General features: G+C 33.7%; 4 protein-coding genes and 1 long non-coding RNA gene across 5 annotated transcripts; 3 read left to right on the plus strand and 2 right to left on the minus strand.

Moving 5' to 3' along the window:
* The first annotated feature begins 63 nt into the window (after positions 1 to 63).
* LOC123890535 (G-type lectin S-receptor-like serine/threonine-protein kinase RKS1) lies at positions 64 to 27842 on the plus strand. Its single transcript, XM_045940174.1, has 8 exons — positions 64 to 238; positions 24214 to 25404; positions 25511 to 25569; positions 25772 to 25927; positions 26010 to 26220; positions 26858 to 27095; positions 27184 to 27334; positions 27414 to 27842. Exons 1-8 carry the CDS (start codon positions 70 to 72, stop codon positions 27717 to 27719), a joined length of 2481 nt encoding a protein of 826 aa, XP_045796130.1. The 5' UTR covers positions 64 to 69; the 3' UTR covers positions 27720 to 27842.
* Positions 235 to 3867, plus strand: LOC123890529 (G-type lectin S-receptor-like serine/threonine-protein kinase RKS1). The gene is made up of 6 exons (XM_045940157.1): positions 235 to 1664; positions 1783 to 1952; positions 2035 to 2245; positions 2883 to 3120; positions 3209 to 3359; positions 3439 to 3867. Exons 1-6 carry the CDS (start codon positions 1643 to 1645, stop codon positions 3742 to 3744), a joined length of 1098 nt encoding a protein of 365 aa, XP_045796113.1. The 5' UTR covers positions 235 to 1642; the 3' UTR covers positions 3745 to 3867.
* On the minus strand, positions 4486 to 5285 carry LOC123890537. Its single transcript, XR_006802856.1, has 3 exons — positions 4878 to 5285; positions 4697 to 4780; positions 4486 to 4604 (listed from the first exon to the last, which is right to left on the minus strand). It is a non-coding gene; the product is annotated as an uncharacterized LOC123890537 (long non-coding RNA).
* LOC123890533 lies at positions 7960 to 9622 on the plus strand. The gene is made up of 6 exons (XM_045940171.1): positions 7960 to 8239; positions 8344 to 8442; positions 8548 to 8595; positions 8674 to 8829; positions 8935 to 8982; positions 9065 to 9622. Exons 1-6 carry the CDS (start codon positions 8179 to 8181, stop codon positions 9367 to 9369), a joined length of 717 nt encoding a protein of 238 aa, XP_045796127.1. The 5' UTR covers positions 7960 to 8178; the 3' UTR covers positions 9370 to 9622.
* Positions 19708 to 24156, minus strand: LOC123890525 (probable disease resistance protein At5g66890). Its single transcript, XM_045940149.1, is given in 5 exon segments — positions 19708 to 20775; positions 21148 to 21279; positions 21282 to 21418; positions 21550 to 21932; positions 22412 to 24156. Coding segments are annotated over 5 exon segments (1656 nt in total). The 5' UTR covers positions 22580 to 24156; the 3' UTR covers positions 19708 to 19939.
* Positions 27843 to 27932: the final 90 nt, after the last annotated feature.

The following is a 27932-nucleotide window of genomic DNA, read 5'->3' on the forward strand; positions in this document are numbered from 1 at the left end:
ACTGTTTAAGTAACTGTGTTGTTGAAGAATAAAATCTGTGTCAGTTTGTACTAAATTTGATGACTCTAGATGGAATCTGCTAGAAATCTTCTCTACCTTGTCACAGCCAAAAATCTTAAACACAAGATAGTATTACATAACAATTGGTTGCTTATAAACTCTTTGATTCTACTTATTACCTTTTCCTTTTGCTCTTGTTCTTCTGATACCATATCCACTGATAAACCAATAAGAGATGGTGAGGTTCTTGTTTCTAAATCTAAAACTTTTGCTCTTGGATTCTTCACTCCAGAAAAGTCCACCTCTCGCTATGTCGGAATTTGGTACAACAATTTGCCAATCCAAACTGTTGTTTGGGTTGCAAACAGAGATAGTCCAATCAATGACACTTCTGGAATCCTATCGATAGACCGAAATGGAAATCTAGTACTCTACCACAACCTTAGCACTATTACCATTTGGTCTACAAATGTTTCAATCCCACAATCACAAGGAAATAGTACCAGTGTCGTAGCTCAGCTATCGGATATAGCAAATCTTGTTCTGATGATAAACAATACCAAAACTGTTATCTGGGAAAGCTTTGATCATCCCACAGATACCTTGCTTCCGTATCTAAAGGTTGGTTTTGATAGAAAAACTAATCAAAGTTGGTTCCTTCAATCATGGAAGACAGATGTTGACCCTGGAAAAGGCGCATTCACGTTGAAATTCAGCACCATTGGCAAAACTCAGTTGTTTATGTACAACGGTGATCTTCCTTGGTGGCGTGGTGGACATTGGAACGGAGAATTATTAGTAGGTGTACCTAATATGAAACGAGATATGGCCACTTTTAACGTTTCTTTGGTTGAAGATGACAATCATGTAGCACTCACATATAACATGTTTGATAAGTCTGTCATTACTAGGATTGTGGTTCAGCAATCTGGTTTCTTTCAAACATTCATGTGGGACAGTCAAAAGACTCAATGGAACCGGTACTGGTCTGAACCAACAAATCAATGCGATAACTATGCAACATGTGGAACAAACAGTAATTGTGACCCTTTCAACTTTGAGGACTTTAAGTGTACTTGTTTACTTGGTTTTGAACCGAAATTTCCACGTGATTGGTATGATAGTAGAGATGGGTCAGGAGGATGTGTAAGAAAGAAAGGTGTATCTATCTGTGATAATGGAGAAGGGTTTGTCAAAATTGTAAGCTTGAAAGTTCCTGATACATCTGTAGCAGTTGCTAAAGGTGGTTTGAGTTTGGAAGAATGTGAAAAAGAATGCTTAAGAAACTGCTCTTGTACTGCCTATGCATTTGCTGATGTGAGGAATGGTGGAAGTGGATGTTTGACTTGGTATGGTGATTTAATGGACATTCAAAAACTTAGTGATCAAGGCCAAGATTTATTTTTACGCGTCGATGGTGTTGAATTAGGTAAGACATTCCCTACTAGTCTATTAAATTTTTCATTCTAAATTTGATACCACTAATTAGGCGAAGTTTGAATTTCAATGGACTTGTTACTTCGTATCAGCCAAAGCAAATAGCAACAAAAGCAGCAAAGCAATCCTTGGTAGAAAGAGGTTGGCTGCGGTTCTGGTAGTTTCTATAGTTGCAATTGTCGTCCTCCTCTCATGTGTGTATTGCATGTGGAAGAAAAAAAGAAAGGGTATGTTATATATTTTTAAGGATAATACCTGTTTATTTTTATTTTTAAGGGTATGTGTATTGCATGGCAAAATGTATAAGTTGATTGAAGTCTTACCTCACGCCATTTGTAACTTCAGATGAAATGCTGCAGCAATCAAACCAAGATTCCTCGGAAGAAGAGATCGGTGGTCAAAGCAACACACATTCAAGTCTACCGTTTTTCAGCTTGAAAACAATAATAACAGCTACAAGAAATTTTAGTCAAGAGAATAAGCTTGGACAAGGTGGATTTGGCTCTGTCTATAAGGTATGTGAACTCTACATTAAGTTATTGATTTAAGAAGTGAAAACATCTTTCACATCTTTATGTTCATAGATAAGAATTTCAGGGTTGCTTGGTTAATCGACAAGAGGTAGCAGTGAAACGATTGTCCAGAGATTCAGGTCAAGGCAAACAAGAGTTTAAAAATGAGGTTACACTTTTAGTTAAACTCCAACATCGAAATCTAGTGAGACTGCTTGGTTGCTGTTGTGATAAAGAAGAAAGGATGCTAGTTTACGAATACCTACCGAACAAAAGTCTAGACTTCTTTATATTCAGTAAGCATCTCTCCAACTCATTGTCTCTCCATCCTGAACGAACTTGTTTTTTGCTTATGCTTCGTGTCAGTTATGTGTTCTACATAGTTTCAACGCCTGTACTGCATGAAGCAACATCTCATAGCTTCTTTATTTTCACGGTGAAATTGCTTTGGAACAAGAAACTAAAATTGAACATAAAATCAAACATATGATTAGACAAGCAAAAAACATACGACTGAATCGGCAAGGATAAAGCATAAACTCAGAAGCTTATAACTTAAGAGAATATGCTAAATCTAGCCTATAGCTACTAAATGTAACAAACTGAAACTTCAAATAATTTTGAACAGGATACATCAGTTCAATTTAAAAAAAATGCAATTTGTGGCACATGTTACAGGTTAAACCTATTTCTATTCGCTATAAAATGTCTGTGAGGAATTTAGGACTTCACTAATTAGCCTATCCGGATATCATCAAACTAGGCCTTTCACCAACACTATGTTGACCATTTGCCTAGTTATAGCCTTGTATACATGTTTTATAATAAAGACAGGAAATTTACAGATATGTTCATCCAACATTTTAGTAAATTACTACGAATTTAAGCTCAATATGCAAATAATGTTTTCAAATATGTTAAATTTAAACTCAGATCAAAACCAAAGGTCATCGTTGGATTGGAGTAAGCGTTTTGAAATTATTTGTGGGATTGCTCGAGGTGTTTTATATCTTCATCAAGATTCAAGGCTGAAAATAATTCATAGAGATCTAAAAGCCAGCAATGTTCTCCTTGATGCTGCAATGAATCCCAAAATCTCAGATTTTGGTATGGCTAGAATATTTGGAGAAGATGAAGTCCAAGCAAGAACGAAAAGAGTGGTCGGAACATAGTATGTATCACACCCTTATAATAACTAAGATTATGGAGATGGATATGTATTTTTTATGATAAACACTAACCATTTCGTATAATTGCAGTGGATATATGTCACCAGAATATGCAATGGAAGGACGGTACTCAACAAAATCTGATGTCTTCAGTTATGGTGTGATGCTACTGGAGATTATTGCTGGCCAAAGAAACACACATTGTGAAATAGGAAGAGAATCCCCTAATTTAACTGGACATGTAAGTTATATGAATAAAATGAGGTTGCCTTAAAATTGGCCAACAAATTAATGATGTACTTTGTGTTTTGCATTTGTAGGTGTGGACACTATGGACAGAAGGAAGAGGTTTGGAAATCGTTGATGCAGTACTAAACCAATCTTATCCTTCTGTTATAGTTCTGAGATGCATTCAAATTGGACTATTGTGTGTGCAACAAAATGCCATGAATAGACCATCAATGTCAGAAGTTGTTTTCATGCTATGCAATGAAACACCTCTTTGCCAACCTCAAAAACCAGCATTCTTATTCAATGCAGGCAAACAAGATTTGCAAGACTCGTCAACATCAGGAGGAGGATCTTCAATAAATGAATTAACGGAAACTACCATCAGTGGCCGCTAAAGCTACGTTAATCGAATATATAATTGTTTTTCATTCTTTTCCATCAGAATTGGGTTTGTAGATCTTTCATGAGGTTCTTGAGAAACAAGTATTGCAAAATGATTAATGCAAATGAATTCTATATTCTTGCTTCTTTTCCTTGTCAGTTATTCCTAATATCTATTTCTTCATCCTAAATTTCACAAATGCTTTAAATTATTATCCAAACAATGAGTTTTAACTCAAATCATTTTAATTCCCTCAAAACATTACTTTCCCTCATTAAAATCCCTCATAAATCTACCAAACACACTCTAAAAGTGTCCATCCCACTTCACTTCCAATGTTGTCATATCGTAAACTTTCCGCGATTATCGTTGAATCCATTTGAATATCAAGTTTCATACTTCCGTTTCTCTTTGCCATGCATAACCCTTCATAAAGCCCTCACAGCTCCGCCATATACGCAGGAGTGATGACAAAATATTTCAAAATCTTGTCAAAAAAAATAGTATAAGCACTTATTATTTCTTTCTTTCAGACAGATTTTATAACTTAAGCCCTCAATAAGTTTTGTCAACGGATTCAAGTTTTCTTGTAGTGTATTGAATCAAAATAAAGTTACAAAAATATAATTAAGTACACTGAAATACACATGCAACTTCATAAACAATGGAATTAGGGTTAATCGTCTAAAAAATCGATGGAGTTAGAAAAGAAAAATATAAACAAGTGTCGTAATAATCAGATCAGATTGTAACCACAGCTGGATTTAGAATATGATGAGCATAATCATCAACATTATTTTCTCCCATGTACGAATAATAAGCATATAGTATGAGCTGAACAAGTCCAGATATTGCTCCAATACTGGTGCTAATCTGCAAAAATATCCATTAATTAACAATGGGATAGTTAAAAGTAAAAAAATGATTTTTTTTTTATAATAATAATCGAAGAGAGAAATAATTACCATGACATAAAAGCCGAAAGGATGCTTGAGAGCGAAGAGGCTGATGAGATCGGAGGATTTGATTGAGAAGATTGAAAAGAAAACCTAATTTGCAGATATAGACAGAAAATTTAACATGTCACGTAAAAATCAAATGATGAAATTAAATCATGAAATAACATATGGAGAAGTAATTTGAAACCTGAGTTTGTGGCTTATGCCATCCAAGATGGTTGATTCATGGAGAGAGATGAGTAAGAAAGTGAGTTTAGATATTGAAAGAGAGGGAGAAATTGAATTTTAAATTTGATTCCAACACATGAAAGTTTTGTCTTTGAGAGGTCAGAGGTAGCAGCAAGTTTTGTCTTTGAGAGAGATGGATGAAAGTGACTGGTCAAGCATGCTTCTGAACTCTAAAGCAAGGAGTTTTTTGTTTGGCCTTAGGCAGATACAAGAAATGGACTGGGCTGTGTTGGGCTGAACCGTTTTGTGACCTCTTTATTGGCCCAGTTTGCAAGGATATGAATGGAGGGAAAACAGATTCAAAAAATTGATCAAAGAAGCAAGATTTTTTTGTACTTTAAAAAACAAAATTGTCTAGGTTCATCTGGTTGTGACACCTGTCAAAAGTTTCCCTCAAGCTATGTTGAATTTGTATAGTTAGAAAGATAAAGATAAGTGTTGTTCCACCATTACACAATCACAAGCTGTTTAATTTTGCTTCATGAAACTCCATATTGCTTCCTGAATCTCATCCACCATTGATTGTTGTAGTTCCAGCCTGCTGCAATTGATTAATTAGTTGTTGTGAAAGCAAAAAAAAACTAAATATGGGAATTCCAATTGTTGCTACTGAAATTTATCAGGTTTTTAAAATATTCATTCCATGATTCAGGTGGATACATAAAGTCCGAGTTATTGCAGATTCAACAGTCAATCTCCAGAATAAATGCTTGATAGAATTAGAAACGTATGAATTAGGCTCGGAACATGAGTTCCAAAACTACTTAATTTCGGATTCTAAGTTCCGAATCCCTTCTCAAGGGTATTTTGGTCCGAATGGGGGGCTTTGTTAGCAAACAAGGGGCCTAAACAACAATTTTCTAACAAGATTAAGAGATTATCGGGGCCCAAATAAGGAACTAAGGACATTATGGGCCAAATGTTTAAAAACCACACCAATCCAAATTTGTGGTTTGGGTTACGATCTAAAACCATTTTAATGAAAAATTGGTTATTTTATAAAACTAATTTGGATATGGTTTCTAACCGCTTCATAACCAATTAATAACCAGTTTGTAATAAAAATTTGGTTACTTAATTGAACCAGTTTTAAATCAATTTTTTACTTAAACAATTTCAATTTTTTTTATTGATTTAAAAAACAGATTTGTTTAATTTTAAAAAGAAAACATAATTTTTCTTTAATTTTATGAAATGAATAATTTGTAATCAACCCAAAAATGTTTGTTTTTTCTAAATCCAAAAAAACACCCGAAAATCCATAAATCGGCTGAAAACTCAAAAAAAATCCTAAAATCGGTAAAAAAACAAAAAACCAACCGAAATTCCTAAAATTGGCCGAAAACTCAAAAAATTGACCGAAAACATAAAAAACACCCGAAAATCCATAAATCGGCCGAAAATCAGAAAATGGGTCAAAAACCAAAAAAATCGTCCGAAAACTGTCGAAAACCAAAAAAACACCCGGAAATCCATAAATCGGCCGAAAACCAAAAAAATCGACCGGAAACTCAAAAAAATCCTAAAATCGGTCTAACACAAAAAAAACCCGGAAATCCAAAAATCGGCCGGAAACTAAAAAATTCTGCCGAAAACTCAAAAAAATCCTAAAATCGGTCGAAAACAAAAAAAACCTAGAAATCCAAAAATCGGCCGAAAATCCATAAACGGCCAAAAAACAGAAAATTACCCAAAAATCGGTGTTCGGCCGATATTTTGGGTTTTAAATCTATTTTGTGTATTCGGCTGATTTTTTTTTAGTTTTCGGCCGATTTTTTGGGTTTTTGGCCGTTTTTTGGGATTTTGGCCAATTTTTTTGTTTTCGGCCAATTTTTTTAGCTTTCCAAGCTGTCACTATCCCACTTTCATTAAGATGACATTCAAGTGCGTGGTCTAATTTGTGCAATTAATCACATATGGCCTCTAGCTTTGGTATGAACAACCGGCATAACATTTACCGACTCCGTCTCTCTGGGCACAAATCTCTATAAGTGAGAAGCTTAGCGTCAGAGTGTCGGATGTTATCATACTACATACGTTAGCCTCCTTATTTATTGATTCGGGTCGGCCGTCTTTGTTGAGACTAATACCAACCCTGTGAGGATGTATTATAATATGACCGATATAGTAATAATGTAAATAAAGCTTAAATAAAGTGAGGCATATAACATAAATATTTTATATTAAAGCGCAAACAGTTGTTACACAACCCAAGCATCATGGAAGAGTTTCAACATCTCTACATAATTAAAGAACCATGCTTACCAATGGCGTAGATGCCTTGCCTCAAAAGCTTTACGACCTCCTAAGCTCCTCCTCTTCTCTCCTTGGATTGCTCCAAGTTAGTAGAAATACCGTCAAGTATTTTCTGAATGAGAAATAATGAGGGAGGAGAGCTCTATTTATAGTGTTAATGAGCTTAAACTTTACGCACCATCGTGCCACGATAAGGTCCATCGTGGTACGATATAGTGGCGGCGTGGCCATTCTTCACTGAAACCCTATCGTGCCACGATGATATGTCATTGTGGTATGATTTTGTTTGGAAATAAATCTTCTGCGCTGATTTGTTTCTAAAATTATTTTTTAAAACAAATCTTCATCGTGCCACGATATGATGTCATCGTGACACGATGACGCGCAGATGTATTTTGTGATTTATTCCATTTTCGTCCTTTTCTTGGTATATTCTTCTAGATTCTTCATTTATTGACTTGTTGCGCAAGTGGCTTCATTTTCTTTAGGTTTCTGGGCCGTGTCACTATTTTGCTTCTTTTTACTATCTAAACCTATACTAAAATATAGTACAAAATTTCTGTCATCACAACCCTAAACTTAAACCGTTGCTCGTCCTCTAGTAACATGCCTGTTAAACAAAATCGTCAGCAGTTAAAGAGATGTATAAAGATGATAGGAATTTCACAACCTCTATAGTCAGCAATTATACCACTGATCTTTTTACTGCAGCGATCCTATTCAGTCAATGTCTTGGTTTGAGCGACGTTGATATTAGCAAGTCGGACCGATAATCACAAGAGTCCGTGTTCAATCTTTTCTCTCTTCTCGATCACTCATAATTTAAAAAGATAAATATGTCCTTACATTTTATTTTAAATTCAATTTGTTCCAATCATGCTGGTAGCTTTGATTATTATTCATTCATTCCGTAAATAAGTCTCATTCTCTCTCTCTCCTCTCTCTCTCTCCTCTCTCTCTCTCTCTCAGATCTACCTGAACCGAACCGCCGCAACTGCCAACTGATGGCGGCGCCTCCCCCCTGCAATTCCCTCCCCCTCAGGCGCCGCAGAGACCACGATTCAGGTACGAACCACCGTAAACCAGAGCAGCATACGCAGCACAGCATCTAATATTTTACAATGAAAAATTAATTGAAATAGATTTCTTGTTTGTTTTCTTTTGATTAGTTGAGGATCAGAATGAGGATCAGAAGGATCCTCAGAGATCTAAAGTTGGCGACCAGGATTTCGTAAGAGAAGAACTCAACACTGATTCTGTTCCTAAAGGTACAAACCCTAAATTATATTTTAATTAATTTCTTGTTTGGTTTGTTTCATTCTTGTTTGTTCCCATTCCAATGGATTTCTTGTTTGTTTTCTTTTGGTTATTAGTTGAGGATCAGAGTGACCCTTTTGCGAAATTGAAATCTTCTGGAGGAGGTACAAACAAACCCTAAATCATATTTTACTTAATTTCTTGTTTTTGTTTCTTCTGTGCTTAATTCTTGTTTGTTCTAGTTGCAAGCCTCACAGATCGGGAAATTTTCAATATGTGGCTTGCGATGCGGGGAGGAAAAACATGCTCCTCCCAAGAGGTAGCTGATAAAATGTTCAGTAACTTTAAGGAATCTATTTTGGATAAGCCCAGCACTCATGCTGATTCTGTTCCTAAAGGTACAAACCCTAAATTATATTTTAATTAATTTCTTGTTTGGTTTGTTTCATTCTTGTTTGTTCCCATTCCAATGGATTTCTTGTTTGTTTTCTTTTGGTTATTAGTTGAGGATCAGAGTGACCCTTTTGCGAAATTGAAATCTTCAGAAGGAGGTACAAACAAACTCTAAATCATATTTTACTTAATTTCTTGTTTTTGTTTCTTCTGTGCTTAATTAATTCTTGTTTGTTCTAGTTGCAAGCCTCACAGATCGGGAAATTTTCGATATGTGGCTTGCGATGATGGGAGGAAAAACATACCCCGACAAACAGAAAGAAGACAAAGCGTACATCAACTTTCAACAAAATATTCGTGAGGAGCCCGCAGATCAGGACGAGTATACTTACAATCGTCTCTGTTTAGCTGATCAATCCAAAGAAGAGATCGCAAAAAAATTCAGAAAGACGGGTAAGCCGGACCGGTATAATGGTTATGCTTTTAAATCCAACATTGAAAAGTGGCCTAGTTATGCTAAAATTTGGGCTACTTCAAATAATTAAGACTTTTGTGGTTGTTCTTAGCCTTTTTAGGAACAAGTTAATGTTTGTGTTAATTTTAATTTTACATGTTGTGAGATTATATATATCTAAGTATATATATAATTTTACACCTTTTCCTTTGTTGGTTAGAACCCTCCTGATGTGTGTGGAATTGTAAATTGGTAATGAATGTGGGGACTGTATGAACAAGAGAACATCTGAACAATCCTATTCTAATGCTCTTGCCAAATTTGATTCATATTATTATGGAAAATGAACTGTGCGCCTTTTAGTTAGTCATAATAATAACTTGCCAATTGTTGGTAGAAATGGAAAACAATGATAAGAAATCATTTGATTAGATTTGAGTATCATTTTGTTTTAGCATATGTATTTTCCAGGCTGAAATGGTTTGTTTGGGAATGTGGTCAATGCTTTAGCTACTAGTAGACCCTTCTTGTATGTAGCATGCCATGGTGAGGAGAGCTTCAGGCTCTCCTTTATGATATCTCAAACACGATTATGATTATGATGAGGCGGATGAATTGTTAAAAAACTTGGTTAACTAATTGAATTTTGACCTTATTCTACATCAATCATTTCATTGGGAGAAACCATAACAAGATGAAAATTGCTGTTTAGGCCCCCCTATTTGCTACTAGACCCCCCCCAAAAATCCAATATTACCCTTGAATTTGGAACCAGATATGTTTGGATCTTAGCATCCGAAGACACTTAGGTTCGGATGTAATGTTCCGAATGCAGTTAAACAACAATTTTCAACGCATGCACACTACACTTCAGAACTTAAGTTCATGGTGAAGGAAGTTAGATAAATACATCCGAAACAACATCATCTATCTAACCAAAGCAAGTTCTGATTGTCATTCATAGACAAGCGGAGAAGAGCTGGATACGATCTACCTAAACCTAGTCCTTTATCTTCATCTCTATATTTGTCTGAATCACTTTACTTTTCTGCATGCCTTATCACACCTTTTATGAAAACCCTTTTTAAAACCAAAGCGAAGGCAACTTAAATGAACTAAAATAAAAGAGGTCGCACACTGACACGGTCCCTGTGGATACAAACTCATTCTATCTCGGTAGAGTGTGAATTATTACTCGACGGCAGACTGGTCCACTTGTTAGATTGACAGTCAACATCTTATATGTATAATTTATCCTTTATCTTTTTTGACACATAATTAATTAGGGTTATTTCTGTCATTTAATTATGAATAATAAATAATTAAGGGGTTATTTCTGTCATTTTATTCAAGACAATTTAATTATGAATAATAAATAGAAAAAAAAACCAACTTCTCATAATCTGTATAAAAAAAAACTAACTTCTTCCCATAATATATATATGATATTTATTCATTCAAGAAGTTATTTTACCTTTCTTCTTTAATTTTGTTCTTCTTTAATCATGATTGTACCAGATTAAAGAAGTTATTTTTCATTTTTTAATCATTTTAAAGGGTATTTTGTATCATCATATTTTAAAAGAACATACAAGTGAAATTTTCAGCTTACCCCTTTTTATTTTTTTGACATATAATCAATTTAAGGTTATTTTGTGTCTTTTTTTTATTATTCATTCAAAATTATTATTATTATTATTATTATTCTACGAAATCTCCAATTTACCCCTTTTAATTTTTTTGACACATCATCAAATTATTGTTATTTGTGTCCTTTTATTCAAAATTAGTAGAAAAAAACTACATATTTGTTAGCCTATATTTCAGTCAAAGCTAAAATATATTATGAATTAATTGTTCAAATCATTTATTATTTGATTATAATGGACAATAAATGTTGCTTTAATAAAGATAATTGATCGAAAGTAACATTATTCGAATACTTGCCATGTATCATGACATGTATATGAAGGTTAAGGGAAACGTTTTCAAAAACAAGAGATATTGTCTTGATCATATTCTTCCTTGTTGTGAAGGTTGAAGGTAATGTTTTCAAAAACAATAGAGTCCTTCTGGAAAGTATCCATAAGTCTACAAGATTTTTTATCTGTCTCTTATAAACCTGAGAAGGCAAGAAAGAAGACAAAATAACTTAGAATATTTTCTAAGTTATTTCTTTCGATTCACATTCTTTCGAGTCAATATTGATCGAAATCGAAGGGATTCCTTTCGAGCAATTACAACGTTATGATTCAAGAATCAAATTCAAAATCAAGTAGCAGTTACGTACGTGGCAAAAGCTTGGAAGAAGAACGTTGGTAGTTAGTTATTTATATTTGTCTATAAATATTAGGTTCTGTAGTCAGAACAAGGGGTCACAATTCACATACAAAAATTTCTTGTAAAAAACTCAAAGTATCCAAGCGTTCGAGAGAAACGAGTTTGCGAACAGAAACATGTATGATCCTGTGAACCACTTCAAATTTGTAATCAATTTACATTCAAACATCATTTAAACTTTCAAGTTCATTTACAATTCAGTAATTTCATTACTTTCAGTAATCTTTACGTGGTTCATTCGTTCGATTGAATCTTGCAATTTCTGTTACTTGCAATTTAAGTTTCTGCTTTTTAAACTTAAAGCTATTTACATTTTCAAAGTCATTTACTTTGTTTTCATTTTATTCAAACCTTTAACAAAATTCAAATTTGTTTATTGCAATAATGAACAATCAATGCTTTGTAATAAAAAACACACAAATATGTCCCGAGATTTACTAGTTGATCTCACCAGTAAATAAACTAGCGCTTGTTTACCAAAAATCAGTGTAAACAATATTCCCATACATATGAAATCTTCAATTTACCCATTTTAAATTTTTTTGACACATCATCACTTATTGTTATTTGTGTCTTTTTATTCAAAATTATTATTCAAAATTAGTAGAAAAATATCTATCTATCTATCTATATATATATATATATATATATATATATATATATATATATATATACTAAAAAGAAACATGAAAATCTCATGTTCCCCTACTTAATAATTTGACACATCATCATTTTAAATGGTATTTTGTGTCATATTTGAAAGTTATTTATAATTTCAATATTTTATTATTAGAAAAAACTACTTATTCCCATACATATGAAATCTACAATTTACCCCTTTTAAATTTTTTGACATATCATCAAATTATGGTTATTTGTGTCTTTTTATTCAAAATTAAAAACTACCTATTCCCATCTATCTATCTATATATACAATTTTTTTTGACACATCATCAAATTATTGTCTATTTGTTTCAACAATTTTACGGGTATACTCATATTTAATATAGTAACTTAATTATTTTGGTGATTTTTGTGAGACCTATATTTTTCACTTGCAGTTTTTTTGATAATTTTTACGGGACTATATTTATATTAATATATTTAATACAGCGATTTAAGTTTTTGGTGATTTTTATAAGACCTATGTTTTTACTTTTTACTAATATATTAATAAGGTAGCATATTTTTTCATATCGTCTATTTTTTAAAATAATTTTATGGATTATATATTTATTTTTTAAAAGACAAAAATACCCTTTAACTAAAAATCTAATACTAAACAATTTTTTTTATGAAACTAAAATGCTTCTTGATATTTCTTTCACCATTACAATTTTAAATTAAGGTAATTTTTTTTGGTAAGGAAAGGACAAATTATTACGGTATATTAAACTAATTATTTATAAATGATTGATCTGGGTTCATCTTCATAGTTCATGGTCTTCATTCTTCACCCATTTCTTGTAGTGGACAATGCATATACACTAGGCCTTGTATAATCATGCACCGATTGATCAATAAACATAAAGTCTTCCCACACTTTTTACACAACAAAAACCACTTAAATTTAACAAATTTGGGAGATTCACATATACCCTTTTGGCTTTTTTATTCATAGAATCACCGTAAGTAGCTCTAGATGAAATTTTTTGTATCCATTCCTTCAAACACAAATTGAATAAATGAAGAAGGTGGAACAGTCAAGAAAAAAATGAAGAAGAAAAAATAGAGATGGTAAAGTGAAATGCCAAAAGGAATGGATGAATTGATGGAAAACATAGAGATGGTAAAGTGAACAAAGAAGAAATAGATGAGGGCAATAGTGGAAATAGATGAAAAAGAGATTCTTCTTCTCACTTTCTTCGCTGGAGTGAGGAGATTGAAAAAAGTTGTGGGTCCCACAAAATTATGTCTCTCTTCTCTCTTTCTCTCATAAACCAAACAGGAGAAGTCACCCATTTCTACTCTTTTTCTCTCTCCCTTATTTCTCTCTTCTCTAAATCACCTCAACCAAACAAAGGCTAAATCATCATATTTTAGTTGTTAATTTGATTTGATTCTTCCGTGCTTAATTAATTCTTGTTTGTTTGTTCTAGTTGCAAGCCTCACAGATCGAGGGCTGATTCTAGGGTGGGAAAGCTTTATGGGTCTCCCACCGTGGGTGAATAATCGGTACCGTCAGATCGTAAAATTCTAAGGATGTTATGATAGACCACCAACACCTTATAGATCTCCTTTCTCTCTCTACTCATTGTCACTGTGCACCAAGATTGCATCGCCAGCCAGATTTACCACCGCCGCCACCCTTTATGACCACTCCTATAACCACCACCTCACAACACAACACCGATCTACTTGCTCCATTCCCCTCAATAAAAAAACACACAACTCAAATCCACAAATTCCAGATCCTAATTATTTTTCCTGTATTAAGTTTTATTTTGTTGAATAGCCAAATCAAAATCAAAATCCAAATCCCTAGATCTAGAAAATCATATCCAATCTAATACACCAAAATCATCTTGTTGAATCTGTGGCAATTGATTTTGATAGTTTTTAAAGAATTTGCCAGCCAATCTACAAAGCTAGATTAATCCACAGTTCATCACCAAAATTTGAATTGTGAAATTTGCACTCATGTTGTTTCTTTCTTCAGTTTTAAATTTTAATAATCAATAGATTCAACACCTAAAATAATTATATGCATTTTGTCCGAAAGAAGAAATTTTTATTCCAAAAAAAAAAAACTGGATAATAATAATGTTGGAACTAAATAATAATGGATGTGGTTATGAGAAGGTTGGATTGGGTGTTGTTGTGGTGGTGATAGTGATGCAGTCGGAGAGTATAATGTAGAATCAACGAGAAGAGAGAGAGAAGTGATATCTATAAGATAGTGATGGTGCATCATAACATCCTTAAAATTTTACAATCTAACGGTGAATAATACCCACCCACGGTGGGAGACCCATAAAACTCTCCTACCCTAGACTGAGATCGAGACATTTTCAATATGTGGAAAGTGATGAACTATGGAACAACAAAACCATACACCTCAGACAGTCAAGATAAGCAAAGGTACCGTTACTTTAAGAAAGCTATTTGTGATAGGCCCCAAACTCGTGACCAGTTTCGTTTCAATCTTGACGTTTATGCGGATCGATCCGAAGAGGAATTGAAAAAACTTCACTGCTACAAATATCATATTTTTAAATCCGAAATTAAATGCTGGCCTATGTATGCTGAATTTAAAAGTTTGTTCTTCGGAGGAGACGAAGAAGAACCCACTGATTTCGTTCCTAAAGGTACAAACCCTAAATCATATTTTAATTAATTTCTTGATTCTTGTTTGTTCCCGTTCCAATGGATTTCTTGTTTGTTTTCTTTTGATTATTAGTTGAGGATGACAAATGAACAATCACCAGGCTCAAAATTCATGCCAAGCTTTTAAGTTTGATGTTGAAAGCAAGCAAGCAAGCAAAAATGCTTTAGCATTTAGTAGAGGTTTAAATTGCCGCAGTATGAATGTTCAAGTCTTCCACCCCATTGCTTGCAGCTTCTACAAGGGCCAATGTTTGTTCAAATGCATCATTCTTGTCTTTGTTTCAACAACTGGCCCTATTAGAATCCCTCTCTCTTCAGTGCGAATTATCTGTGATCCCACTCAATGAACAATGATTTTTGGTGTGACGGGTTTCTTAGCAGGCTCATGCTAGCGTGAGCAAGCCTGGCATATCACTCATTGGTGGGAGACTGATTTGCAACGTTGGATGGTGTGTTCTATAGTGTTGACTTATATTATCCGGGGTTCAAATTTCAACTCAGGCATAATATGCGATGTCTCTACCAACTGAGCTAAACTCAATGGGACTTTTTAATTTTAACTTCCACAAGTGTTGCCATCCAAAAAGGGTTAGCAGCGCAGCTTGTTGTTCATTTGTCTTACATTCAAGTATAATTATCTTACACACATATATATATATATAAAATAATCATTAAAACAATTATATATATATAAACATAATAGTCTTCTCAGCACATGACGTGTCAAAAAAAAAAGAAGTAAGGTTACAATAAAGTCAAAGTACAAGAACCAAGAGAAACTATACAAAGCCCAAATAAAACATAGAACTAGACCACCAACTATGGCAGTTCAAAGTTAAAGTACTACTCGTCGCTTTCAACTACCTATACGAAAAAGTCCTTATCTTGTCCAACATATGATGCACCGAGTTTGCTGGCCTCATAATATTTTAAATTTTAATTTTCTCTTTTAAAGTTTGGTGATCCTTGAATGGCCTTTGAGATATAAGTCGTTTTGACTATATTACACATTAAAAAAATATAATTAATGTATGAAAAAGAGAAATTATGTCCTTTATTAATCATATGGAAAAGATAAATTGTAGAATTAAAAAAAATATATTAATAAATAGTTAAGGATATAATTGTAAATGTAAAACTACTTATAATTTGATACAATTTTTTTTCTTTTCAAAATGACTTATACTCCCTCCGGTCCTATATATAAGGAACACATTGAGAAAAACAGACATACTAAGGAGACTTATTTTTTTATTAAAAATTCTAAAATATTATGTGTTATTCCAAAACTAACCTCGGAAATATGTCTGTATAATTAATGCATAACATTGGAATATGTTGCATTTTATACAATTTAATACGGGTATACAAATGATTATCTATTTAATAAAGAATAAATTTAAAGAGTGTTTCTTATAAAAAGAACCAATTTTTTTTCCAAAGTGTTCTTTATACATAGGACCGGAGGGAGTAGTTTGGTACGGAGTATCCGTTAAGAACATCATTTTATATTAACCTTTCTCAACATTATATAAGTTTTAATTTATTTTTTGTTATCCAATTTTAATTTTATTTATTTCGTTTCTGAATCATGGTCATTTTAATTATTTTGCAATGTAAGGTTTTTCTGCATTTTTCTACTCATATAATCATGCTTCTCTCTTAAATTTTTCAATAACAGATAATTTTTCATACCCATTTCTTTTTTTTTTCTTCAACCCATTTTTAAATTACTGTGTTTTCCTTGTGTTTTGCTTCCTTTTGATTACAATTTCTAAAACACATCATTGATTCAACATTCTTCAATTATTGTTTGTTTGCTTGAAGCTTCTGAGTCTATTATGATATGATTTTGTTTCTTTGAAGCTTTGAGAGAGAAAGAGAACAACAGAAGAGAGAAGAGATTGTGGATAATAAAAAATTATAAGGTGTACATATTGTATTGTGCATCCCTAACAATGAACGGGCCTGATTATTTTTTAAGTGTTGCACCAGTGAGCTATATGAGAAGCTCGCCCACAGTAGAAGCCGCCTTCTTAGCATTGGGTAACTTTAGGCATGTCAATAAAACCCATACCCGCGGATACCCGCCCAAACCATACCCGCTTTGACGGGGAAAACCCGAGTTGACTAGGTTTGGGTTTTCCCCGATTTCAAAAGATGGGGTTGGGGTGGGTAATTGGTACATTGATACCCACCCCGAACCCGTCCCCGAACCCGCCCCGCTATACTAAAAAATTAGATTTCACCTCTTTTAAATCATAAACGCTTAAATAATCTCTTAAATTACATTCATATATTTATTTTTTATTTTTAATTTGATTATTAAACAAAATTTTCTATATTTTTGTTCTTTATTTAAAAAAATATTGTTAAGAGAAAATAATTTTGGACATTTAATTTTTTTTTGATAAAAAAAATACTAAAATACAATCTAAATTCATGTGGAAAGAGGCGTAACGGGGATACCCGAAACCCGTTGGGGATATCCGATCCCCGTTAGGTATGAATTTGGGGTTATCATTTTTATCCCCGCTTGAATTTGGGATGAGTTTGGAAAAACCCGAACTTTATGGGTTTGGGTTTGGAGAGGGCAAAACCCGTCCCCGCCCCGCCCCATTGCCATGCGTAGGTAACTTTGTTGGTGCCATTCGTGGGTACTTGTTTGGTCTTGTCGCTTATGATATGATCAATTTTGATTTGATCTATTTCGAGTTTAGAGTTGGGTTTACTGTGAATAAGAAGAACACCTCCAATGAATGGTCATAGAGTCGGATTCGTTTTTTATATTCCTTTATAAATTGAACTTAATTTTCAAAAATTAAAATACATTGCACTAATACGAAAAACAAAATAGAAAACAATTTTTTTGGTACATAGGATAGGAGTACATTAAAAGTTAAAACAACTTTTTTTTTTTTTGGTCAAGAAAGTTAAAACAACTTTAAATTAGCTAAAAAAGGAATCTCAATCTGGTACAAGTTTGACCTTCTATGAGAGTACAAGTCTCTATCTCTATTAAGTGCATCTTGTGAGACGCCCGATTGCAGATTAGTGATATTTAATCCAACTTAATCAAACTACTTAGCTTAATTAATTGATTTATCATAAGACAGAGAAACCCTCAAATTCCAACTCTAGTATAATCTCTTCCTCACAACGCAAACAAACTAAAATAGAGTAGCTTTCCATGATAAAGTAGAGATATATTAATAATAAAGTAGTTTTTTATTATAAAAAAAAAAGGTTGTTTTTTTCTAAATAAAATAGAGTAGCTTTCCATAAATTAAAATATTATAAAAATTAGATTATTGTTGTCAATGACACATTTTTTCAATTTTTTTCTTGAGAATATACGAGAGCTCCGTGAGAATCTCGCTATTTATATAATAGAGATAGAGATAACAGCTCATATATTTAGTGGCTTGCACAGAACATAACCCTTAAAGTTACTACCGATTGTCTACAATGATCTAAGCTCCTCAAAGAATGAGAACACTCTCATAATAGTTCCAACTTCCAACTAAAATCTTCCCGACTTCCGCTTATAAAAAAAAAAAAAAACTTCCTGACTTCCACAATCTCGCTTCACTTCTCTCACCTCATTGTATATATACTAAACGGACCCATAGTAACTACTAGGGTATAACAAACTTGCCAACTAAACAGCCTACCCCACTCATTATTTAGCGATGGTTTCTCTTCCCACCCCAGGCTTTCTTTTATACCCCCTAAAATCTCATTTTGCCCTTTAAAATTTGAACACAAAATTTTGGTTTTTACGAATTGAATTTCTTAAACATGGAAATAAAATTCGGTTTATATAAACCAAAATATGATCAGTGTTAAGAAAAGAAAAAAGATTTATGTGAAAATTCGTGTAGACCTACCTGTGGTAAATTTAGCATATCTCTCTGAATATAAGTCGTATGCTAATGATTTTGAATCTAGTGTAAAGAAGACAAAATTTACTACAGGATTGACACCGTAATTGTTAAATTTCATTAAGTATAGTATGAGAAAATCTACCTACAAGTTTGAGTAAAATTTCTGCTCTGTTTCTGTACCATTACCCCTTATTTTGTCAAACTGAACCAATTGGATAATTAAACCTCAAAACAAAAATTATATTTGTAATCTTGACACCATAAGCTTTCCAACGAGTGGTCGTTTAATCAAATCGGACATCGTTTAGTATTTCAAATAAATTGTGGATGTTAAGGGTCTGATGCTGAATTTATGCAGGAAATCTGGAACGCAGACGAAACGCAAAATTTGGAACACAAAATTTTGGTTTTTATTAACCGAATTTTGTGAGCATGTCAAAAAATTTCGGTTCGTACAAACCGAAGTACCCCCAAGGGCAATAACGGAAATTCAGGAGGTAGAAAAGAAAGGCGGGGGGTCGGAAGAGAAACCATCTTATTTATCATATAACTTCACCATAATCTTTATTTGAATAATAAACTTTTTACTTTATCCTCATACTAGGGTCTATTAGAAGAGATTTATTTTTGCCACCCTACTCCATTTCTAGCATGCCCTATGAAATTATCAAAATATCCTCGTCCCCTACTTAGGTAGCGGACACCCTTAAAACACCCTACCTTTACAACGTCCGCTACTTAAGTAGCGGTCGACATTTATAAAAAAAATCTTATTTTTATAACGATCGCTAATTAAGTAGCGGAAACGTAAAATGAGAAAAACATAGGACGCGCGAGTAACTGATAGGTGGCAAAAAGTAAATCTCCTACAACAATTATAATCATTTTTTCCCATTTATTCAATTCAAAAATTCACCTTTCTACTTGTTGAGCTCTACCATGCTTCTCAACTATGTATATTACATTTACAGTACAGTCCAACATAAATCATCACAATTACATGGACAACATGATAAACAGGAAAACATATATTATGGGTAAGCAACATTGTTTACAAGTATCAACATGACTTCAAGTTCAAGTCACTTTATCTTCATGAATCAACACTCAGGAACGAGTTCTATGAAGCCAATTTAAGTTAATATCTTCCTTAAGCATATCTATCCTTAGATTGGGAATGTTGGGATACTGTTCCCATAAGGCAGCACGTTCTTCGTCGCAGATCACATGCATTTCATGCTTTAAATTTCCAAATTTTATGACACAATTAGGCAATCCACTCAAGTTTGAGCAACCCTTCATTGAGAGCTTCTCAAGCTTTTGCAACTCACCAATATCTTTAGGTAATTTTGAAAGATTCACACAGTTTGAGATGTCGAGACAACATAGCTTGTTAAGGCCTGCAACATATTTTGGCATCTCTTTTAAATCAGAACAGGAACAAAGCCTTAGCACTTCCAAATTCTCCAGCTTTCCAATATCGTGAGGCATTGCAGAAAGATTGTGGCAGTTGGTGATACTGAGCTTTTTCAATGTGGTTATGTTACACAATCCATCAGGCAATTTAATCAAATCTTTACAATAGTCAATGCTCAATTCCACTAGATTTGGCATAGCATCTGAAATTTGGATATCACAGCTTTCAAAAGCATTCCTTGTATTACACATGTGAAGGGATAATTTTTGCAGATTCTTCAATATGCATAGGCAAGGAACAGAAACTTTCTCCAACCTTATTCTTTTCAAGTTTGATAAAAAACCAAGCATCTCAAACTTGGTTAATTCAGAACAATGAAAACCATAGTTTGTGACTATTAAAACTTCCAGTTTACTCATTTTTTGGGTGGAATCTGGTAATGAGTACTGGTCAGATCGAAGATTCAAAACCAGAACCTCAGCTTCATCAGGTTGCATGTCACACCAATCCGAAGAAAATGTTTCATCTGTAAAAACATCATATATCACAATAAGCATAGGAGATGATGCATGGCAAGGGAATTAGTATTTCATATTGCACCCTCCACTATAAAATAATTGTAATTCAAAGATTTTAGTTTGTTTGAAATTATTAGTCACTTCAGAAAATGAAATAAAATTGAATTTCTTTTAAGTTTTATCCAACTTATTCTTATCTTTTAATACTTTCTATTAAGTGAGATGTGAGAATATTGATCGAGTGAACAAATAATCTAAGTCAAATGAACTTATAAACTGTGTGAAACAATTGGCAAAATCTCTTGAGACAATTTTTGTGTAACAAATGGTGTTATTTTTTTATTTGTAAGTATGCATATAATTTAGAAATAGAAACATACCAGTTGATATAGACAATATACGGGCAGAAACCTTTAGTTGCTTCTGTTTTACCAACATTCCGGTGATGAATGAGTACATACGACTAATCATTCCTTGCTGATCCGGTACTATCCACCAATTGGGACGATCACTCCATTCAAGTCAATGGTCAATCTTTTTCTCTGTTCAAATGGTTCTTCTTTGCTTTGATGGATCGCTAGTTCTCTGAGGAGATCATGCATCATGACATAGTGGTTATTGTAGTACATGTCTGTTTCTGTTGCAACTTTCCTGTACAATGAGCATAATTTAGTAACCGAGGAAAGAACCAAAACACCAACAACATGAAAAATTTAATCTATTTGATAGGATAGTTTTACTTATTTGCTTTAGAATGACAGGAACCAAAAGATAATGTTTACCTTGTAGCTATGACATTAATCAAATTCCTAGTGTTTAAATTATGGACAATGGCCATTGCTTGTGTACCATCTTCATCTAGGTTATACAGTGTCGCCCACATATCAATGAGGACAGTAACAGGGATCCTCTGGTCTTCAGCAAATAGCCCTAGATCCACAAAGCACTCCTTCTCATTGATATCCTCCAATATATCCAAACTTTGTTGAAGGCGACAAAGCAAGTCAGTGTCAGTGCTATCACTCGGAAAATATCTTTTAGACTCCAGAATGGATTGATTTTGAAAATGTTCCTTCATATTTTTCCATATCTCAATAGGCTGCTTACAGAGTGATCCAGCAATGACCTGAAGCGCCAGCGGCGAACCCTTACAACCTTTCACTATCTGTGCATAGAAACGAAATCAGTGAGTAACATCAATGGTTTGGGTAACTAAGTAGTATGAAATTGTATAGTGACTAGGGAATGTTTGAATTGACTTATTTGAGTTTATTTACTGGTATAAGCAATTGTGAGATATTATATGGTAGAGCTTATGAAAACAACTTATGCCATGTCCATAAGCTCTCCAAAAATCTTATGAAAAAACTTACAGCAATTAAACGAAAACAATTTGACTTTTATTTTTATTTTGTTATAGAAATAACTTATACATAAGCACTTATACGATAAACATTTATTCTATAAGCGCTTCATTAAGTTGTTTATCCAAACAAAGGCCTAGTCAGTTAACAGCTCTGAAAACTAATCAGGTTGTTTTTATTCATAAATAACTTGTTTATATCCTATAGTAGAAGATTTAACATAACAAAGAAACATAAATTCATTGGTGTTATAAATTTAGTTGGATCTAAGAGAAATCACCTCACGGACAAGATTTTTATCCGGCATGTATGAGCTGCTTTCATTCAATTGAGAATAGTGATGGAAAAGGGACACTGCATGATCAAGATCAAGTGGATCCAATGGGAATGGGGTGCCAAATCTTCTAAATGCAACCCTTGAAGTCACCAAAATCTTATAATCTGCCATTTGAAATTTAAACTTCTCAACAAGGCATTCTGAGCCAGGCCAAACATCATCCAAGACTAATAATATTGGATTTCTACCAACTTTGCTCAGCAGATGTTTCACTCGGTTAATTGCATCTTCATCGTTATTAAACTCAGGCACCCGACGTCCACAGTATTCAAATAGCGTCTGTGCAATGATCTTCCAGTTGGGAGTTTTTGAGACGGTAACAAAGAAGATGTTTCCACCAAACTTGCCTAGTAAAAAAAAATATAACTTTCTCAATCATAAAGAATGGAATGTATTAAAATGAAATAGGAAATTAGAGTAAAAAAGAGATGATAGAATGAAACTACATAAAGTTCCATGCTATGCTATCCAATCTCAATTTGAAGTCAGTTAATGAATCCGGTGTGAGGGTTTATATAGGATTGGACAATCCTCCCCTTTGAACCATGGTTTTGAGGTGGAGTTAGGTTCAATCCGTATCATGAAATCGATTTTTTCATCATTAATTTTTTTCCTTTTGTGAAAAGCCTTCTCATTTAACTTCCCCGTAAATATGTAGACTTTTCAAAAGATGAATAACCACAAATGTATTTTAATTGGGAATAATCCCCTCATCTAAAGCTAATACAATGTGGTCATTAACAATCCAGACAAGGAAAGTTAATGTGATTCCATTTCATTTCAATCCATCCATAACATAAGGTTTGATACTATTTCAACTTAAATGTGTTGTGAATTCAAACACTCTTTCTGTGAATCAAACAAGAAATTTGGAACAAATAACAATGGTAATCACAACCAAATAGTCCAAGCAACAACAATCCAACCAAGAACAAATCTAGCAACCTAAGTGTATAGAAAATCTACAATCAAATTAAGAACAAAGATAAAGAAAGTAGAGAAACAAACACACCAAGATTGTTTACTCAATTCGGCCTAAATTGACCTATGTCTGGAGGAGAGAGCAGCTCTTTGATCTACTATCAATGAGTCTACTTCAAGAGTTCAAGATCAACAAACCCTAATTTCAACCCCTTTGCCTTCCTTCTTTCAACCCACAAGAACTCAAGAAAACAAGAGAAAAAACTTAGATCCTTTCTCTAGTGAAATCTCACTATCCAAGGTGTTTAGAATTTGTTTCTCAACCTTAATTTCTCACCCAAAAGCTCTCAACCCTTAACCCATAAGTTTCCCTAAAATTTCCCTATTTTGGTGATGTCACAATTGAAATAAAAATCTGATATACTTATAGACAAAAATCAGGGTTGATTTGATTCGACCTTTGTGAGGTTTTCCTATGATTCGAATCAACCCATGCAGTAAGAAACATGAACGCAAAACTTACTGCATGATTCCAACCACATTAAGCCTTATTTGAATCAACATGTCCAGAAACTAAAAAACCACTCATTTTAGGCCACAAAATCCATGTCACACAATACTCCTAACTAAAAAAAAAAAAAACAAGTAAGTAATTTCACAAGACTAATGTCCTATTTGGATAAACAACTTAATTAAGCTCTTGTAACAATAGATATAATAAAGTCAAATTGTTTTCATATATGTTGAGATGTTTATCAAGGATAACTTAAGGAAATATACTAAAAACGTTGTTTCCATATCCACTGATAAACCAATAAGAGATGGTGAGGTTCTTGTTTCTAAATCTAAAACTTTTGCTCTTGGATTCTTCACTCCAGAAAAGTCCACCTCTCGCTATGTCGGAATTTGGTACAACAATTTGCCAATCCAAACTGTTGTTTGGGTTGCAAACAGAGATAGTCCAATCAATGACACTTCTGGAATCCTATCGATAGACCGAAATGGAAATCTAGTACTCTACCACAACCTTAGCACTATTACCATTTGGTCTACAAATGTTTCAATCCCACAATCACAAGGAAATAGTACCAGTGTCGTAGCTCAGCTATCGGATATAGCAAATCTTGTTCTGATGATAAACAATACCAAAACTGTTATCTGGGAAAGCTTTGATCATCCCACAGATACCTTGCTTCCGTATCTAAAGGTTGGTTTTGATAGAAAAACTAATCAAAGTTGGTTCCTTCAATCATGGAAGACAGATGTTGACCCTGGAAAAGGCGCATTCACGTTGAAATTCAGCACCATTGGCAAAACTCAGTTGTTTATGTACAACGGTGATCTTCCTTGGTGGCGTGGTGGACATTGGAACGGAGAATTATTAGTAGGTGTACCTAATATGAAACGAGATATGGCCACTTTTAACGTTTCTTTGGTTGAAGATGACAATCATGTAGCACTCACATATAACATGTTTGATAAGTCTGTCATTACTAGGATTGTGGTTCAGCAATCTGGTTTCTTTCAAACATTCATGTGGGACAGTCAAAAGACTCAATGGAACCGGTACTGGTCTGAACCAACAAATCAATGCGATAACTATGCAACATGTGGAACAAACAGTAATTGTGACCCTTTCAACTTTGAGGACTTTAAGTGTACTTGTTTACTTGGTTTTGAACCGAAATTTCCACGTGATTGGTATGATAGTAGAGATGGGTCAGGAGGATGTGTAAGAAAGAAAGGTGTATCTATCTGTGATAATGGAGAAGGGTTTGTCAAAATTGTAAGCTTGAAAGTTCCTGATACATCTGTAGCAGTTGCTAAAGGTGGTTTGAGTTTGGAAGAATGTGAAAAAGAATGCTTAAGAAACTGCTCTTGTACTGCCTATGCATTTGCTGATGTGAGGAATGGTGGAAGTGGATGTTTGACTTGGTATGGTGATTTAATGGACATTCAAAAACTTAGTGATCAAGGCCAAGATTTATTTTTACGCGTCGATGGTGTTGAATTAGGTAAGACATTCCCTACTAGTCTATTAAATTTTTCATTCTAAATTTGATACCACTAATTAGGCGAAGTTTGAATTTCAATGGACTTGTTACTTCGTATCAGCCAAAGCAAATAGCAACAAAAGCAGCAAAGCAATCCTTGGTAGAAAGAGGTTGGCTGCGGTTCTGGTAGTTTCTATAGTTGCAATTGTCGTCCTCCTCTCATGTGTGTATTGCATGTGGAAGAAAAAAAGAAAGGGTATGTTATATATTTTTAAGGATAATACCTGTTTATTTTTATTTTTAAGGGTATGTGTATTGCATGGCAAAATGTATAAGTTGATTGAAGTCTTACCTCACGCCATTTGTAACTTCAGATGAAATGCTGCAGCAATCAAACCAAGATTCCTCGGAAGAAGAGATCGGTGGTCAAAGCAACACACATTCAAGTCTACCGTTTTTCAGCTTGAAAACAATAATAACAGCTACAAGAAATTTTAGTCAAGAGAATAAGCTTGGACAAGGTGGATTTGGCTCTGTCTATAAGGTATGTGAACTCTACATTAAGTTATTGATTTAAGAAGTGAAAACATCTTTCACATCTTTATGTTCATAGATAAGAATTTCAGGGTTGCTTGGTTAATCGACAAGAGGTAGCAGTGAAACGATTGTCCAGAGATTCAGGTCAAGGCAAACAAGAGTTTAAAAATGAGGTTACACTTTTAGTTAAACTCCAACATCGAAATCTAGTGAGACTGCTTGGTTGCTGTTGTGATAAAGAAGAAAGGATGCTAGTTTACGAATACCTACCGAACAAAAGTCTAGACTTCTTTATATTCAGTAAGCATCTCTCCAACTCATTGTCTCTCCATCCTGAACGAACTTGTTTTTTGCTTATGCTTCGTGTCAGTTATGTGTTCTACATAGTTTCAACGCCTGTACTGCATGAAGCAACATCTCATAGCTTCTTTATTTTCACGGTGAAATTGCTTTGGAACAAGAAACTAAAATTGAACATAAAATCAAACATATGATTAGACAAGCAAAAAACATACGACTGAATCGGCAAGGATAAAGCATAAACTCAGAAGCTTATAACTTAAGAGAATATGCTAAATCTAGCCTATAGCTACTAAATGTAACAAACTGAAACTTCAAATAATTTTGAACAGGATACATCAGTTCAATTTAAAAAAAATGCAATTTGTGGCACATGTTACAGGTTAAACCTATTTCTATTCGCTATAAAATGTCTGTGAGGAATTTAGGACTTCACTAATTAGCCTATCCGGATATCATCAAACTAGGCCTTTCACCAACACTATGTTGACCATTTGCCTAGTTATAGCCTTGTATACATGTTTTATAATAAAGACAGGAAATTTACAGATATGTTCATCCAACATTTTAGTAAATTACTACGAATTTAAGCTCAATATGCAAATAATGTTTTCAAATATGTTAAATTTAAACTCAGATCAAAACCAAAGGTCATCGTTGGATTGGAGTAAGCGTTTTGAAATTATTTGTGGGATTGCTCGAGGTGTTTTATATCTTCATCAAGATTCAAGGCTGAAAATAATTCATAGAGATCTAAAAGCCAGCAATGTTCTCCTTGATGCTGCAATGAATCCCAAAATCTCAGATTTTGGTATGGCTAGAATATTTGGAGAAGATGAAGTCCAAGCAAGAACGAAAAGAGTGGTCGGAACATAGTATGTATCACACCCTTATAATAACTAAGATTATGGAGATGGATATGTATTTTTTATGATAAACACTAACCATTTCGTATAATTGCAGTGGATATATGTCACCAGAATATGCAATGGAAGGACGGTACTCAACAAAATCTGATGTCTTCAGTTATGGTGTGATGCTACTGGAGATTATTGCTGGCCAAAGAAACACACATTGTGAAATAGGAAGAGAATCCCCTAATTTAACTGGACATGTAAGTTATATGAATAAAATGAGGTTGCCTTAAAATTGGCCAACAAATTAATGATGTACTTTGTGTTTTGCATTTGTAGGTGTGGACACTATGGACAGAAGGAAGAGGTTTGGAAATCGTTGATGCAGTACTAAACCAATCTTATCCTTCTGTTATAGTTCTGAGATGCATTCAAATTGGACTATTGTGTGTGCAACAAAATGCCATGAATAGACCATCAATGTCAGAAGTTGTTTTCATGCTATGCAATGAAACACCTCTTTGCCAACCTCAAAAACCAGCATTCTTATTCAATGCAGGCAAACAAGATTTGCAAGACTCGTCAACATCAGGAGGAGGATCTTCAATAAATGAATTAACGGAAACTACCATCAGTGGCCGCTAAAGCTACGTTAATCGAATATATAATTGTTTTTCATTCTTTTCCATCAGAATTGGGTTTGTAGATCTTTCATGAGGTTCTTGAGAAACAAGTATTGCAAAATGATTAATGCAAATGAATTCTATATTCTTGCTTCTTTTCCTTGTCAGTTATTCCTAATATCTATTTCTTCATCCTAAATTTCACAAATGCTTTAAATTATTATCCAAACAATGA

This window comes from Trifolium pratense, linkage group LG6 (genome assembly GCF_020283565.1).
Source record: "Trifolium pratense cultivar HEN17-A07 linkage group LG6, ARS_RC_1.1, whole genome shotgun sequence".
NCBI classification, from domain to species: Eukaryota; Viridiplantae; Streptophyta; class Magnoliopsida; order Fabales; family Fabaceae; genus Trifolium; species Trifolium pratense.

Bases quoted from the DNA above. Each gene is read 5' to 3' on its own strand.
- LOC123890533 (XM_045940171.1), top strand. From the start codon at position 8,179: ATGGCGGCGCCTCCCCCCTGCAATTCCCTCCCCCTCAGGCGCCGCAGA. The intron at 8,596-8,673 runs GTACAAACAAAC...TGTTTGTTCTAG, and splicing joins ATTGAAATCTTCTGGAGGAG to TTGCAAGCCTCACAGATCGG. The intron at 8,983-9,064 runs GTACAAACAAAC...TGTTTGTTCTAG, and splicing joins ATTGAAATCTTCAGAAGGAG to TTGCAAGCCTCACAGATCGG.
- LOC123890535 (XM_045940174.1), top strand. From the start codon at position 70: ATGGAATCTGCTAGAAATCTTCTCTACCTTGTCACAGCCAAAAATCTT. The intron at 239-24,213 runs GTGAGGTTCTTG...CAATAAGAGATG, and splicing joins TGATAAACCAATAAGAGATG to GTGAGGTTCTTGTTTCTAAA. The intron at 26,221-26,857 runs GTAAGCATCTCT...ATTTAAACTCAG, and splicing joins TCTAGACTTCTTTATATTCA to ATCAAAACCAAAGGTCATCG.
- LOC123890529 (XM_045940157.1), top strand. From the start codon at position 1,643: ATGTGGAAGAAAAAAAGAAAGG. The intron at 2,246-2,882 runs GTAAGCATCTCT...ATTTAAACTCAG, and splicing joins TCTAGACTTCTTTATATTCA to ATCAAAACCAAAGGTCATCG. The intron at 3,360-3,438 runs GTAAGTTATATG...TTGCATTTGTAG, and splicing joins CCCCTAATTTAACTGGACAT to GTGTGGACACTATGGACAGA.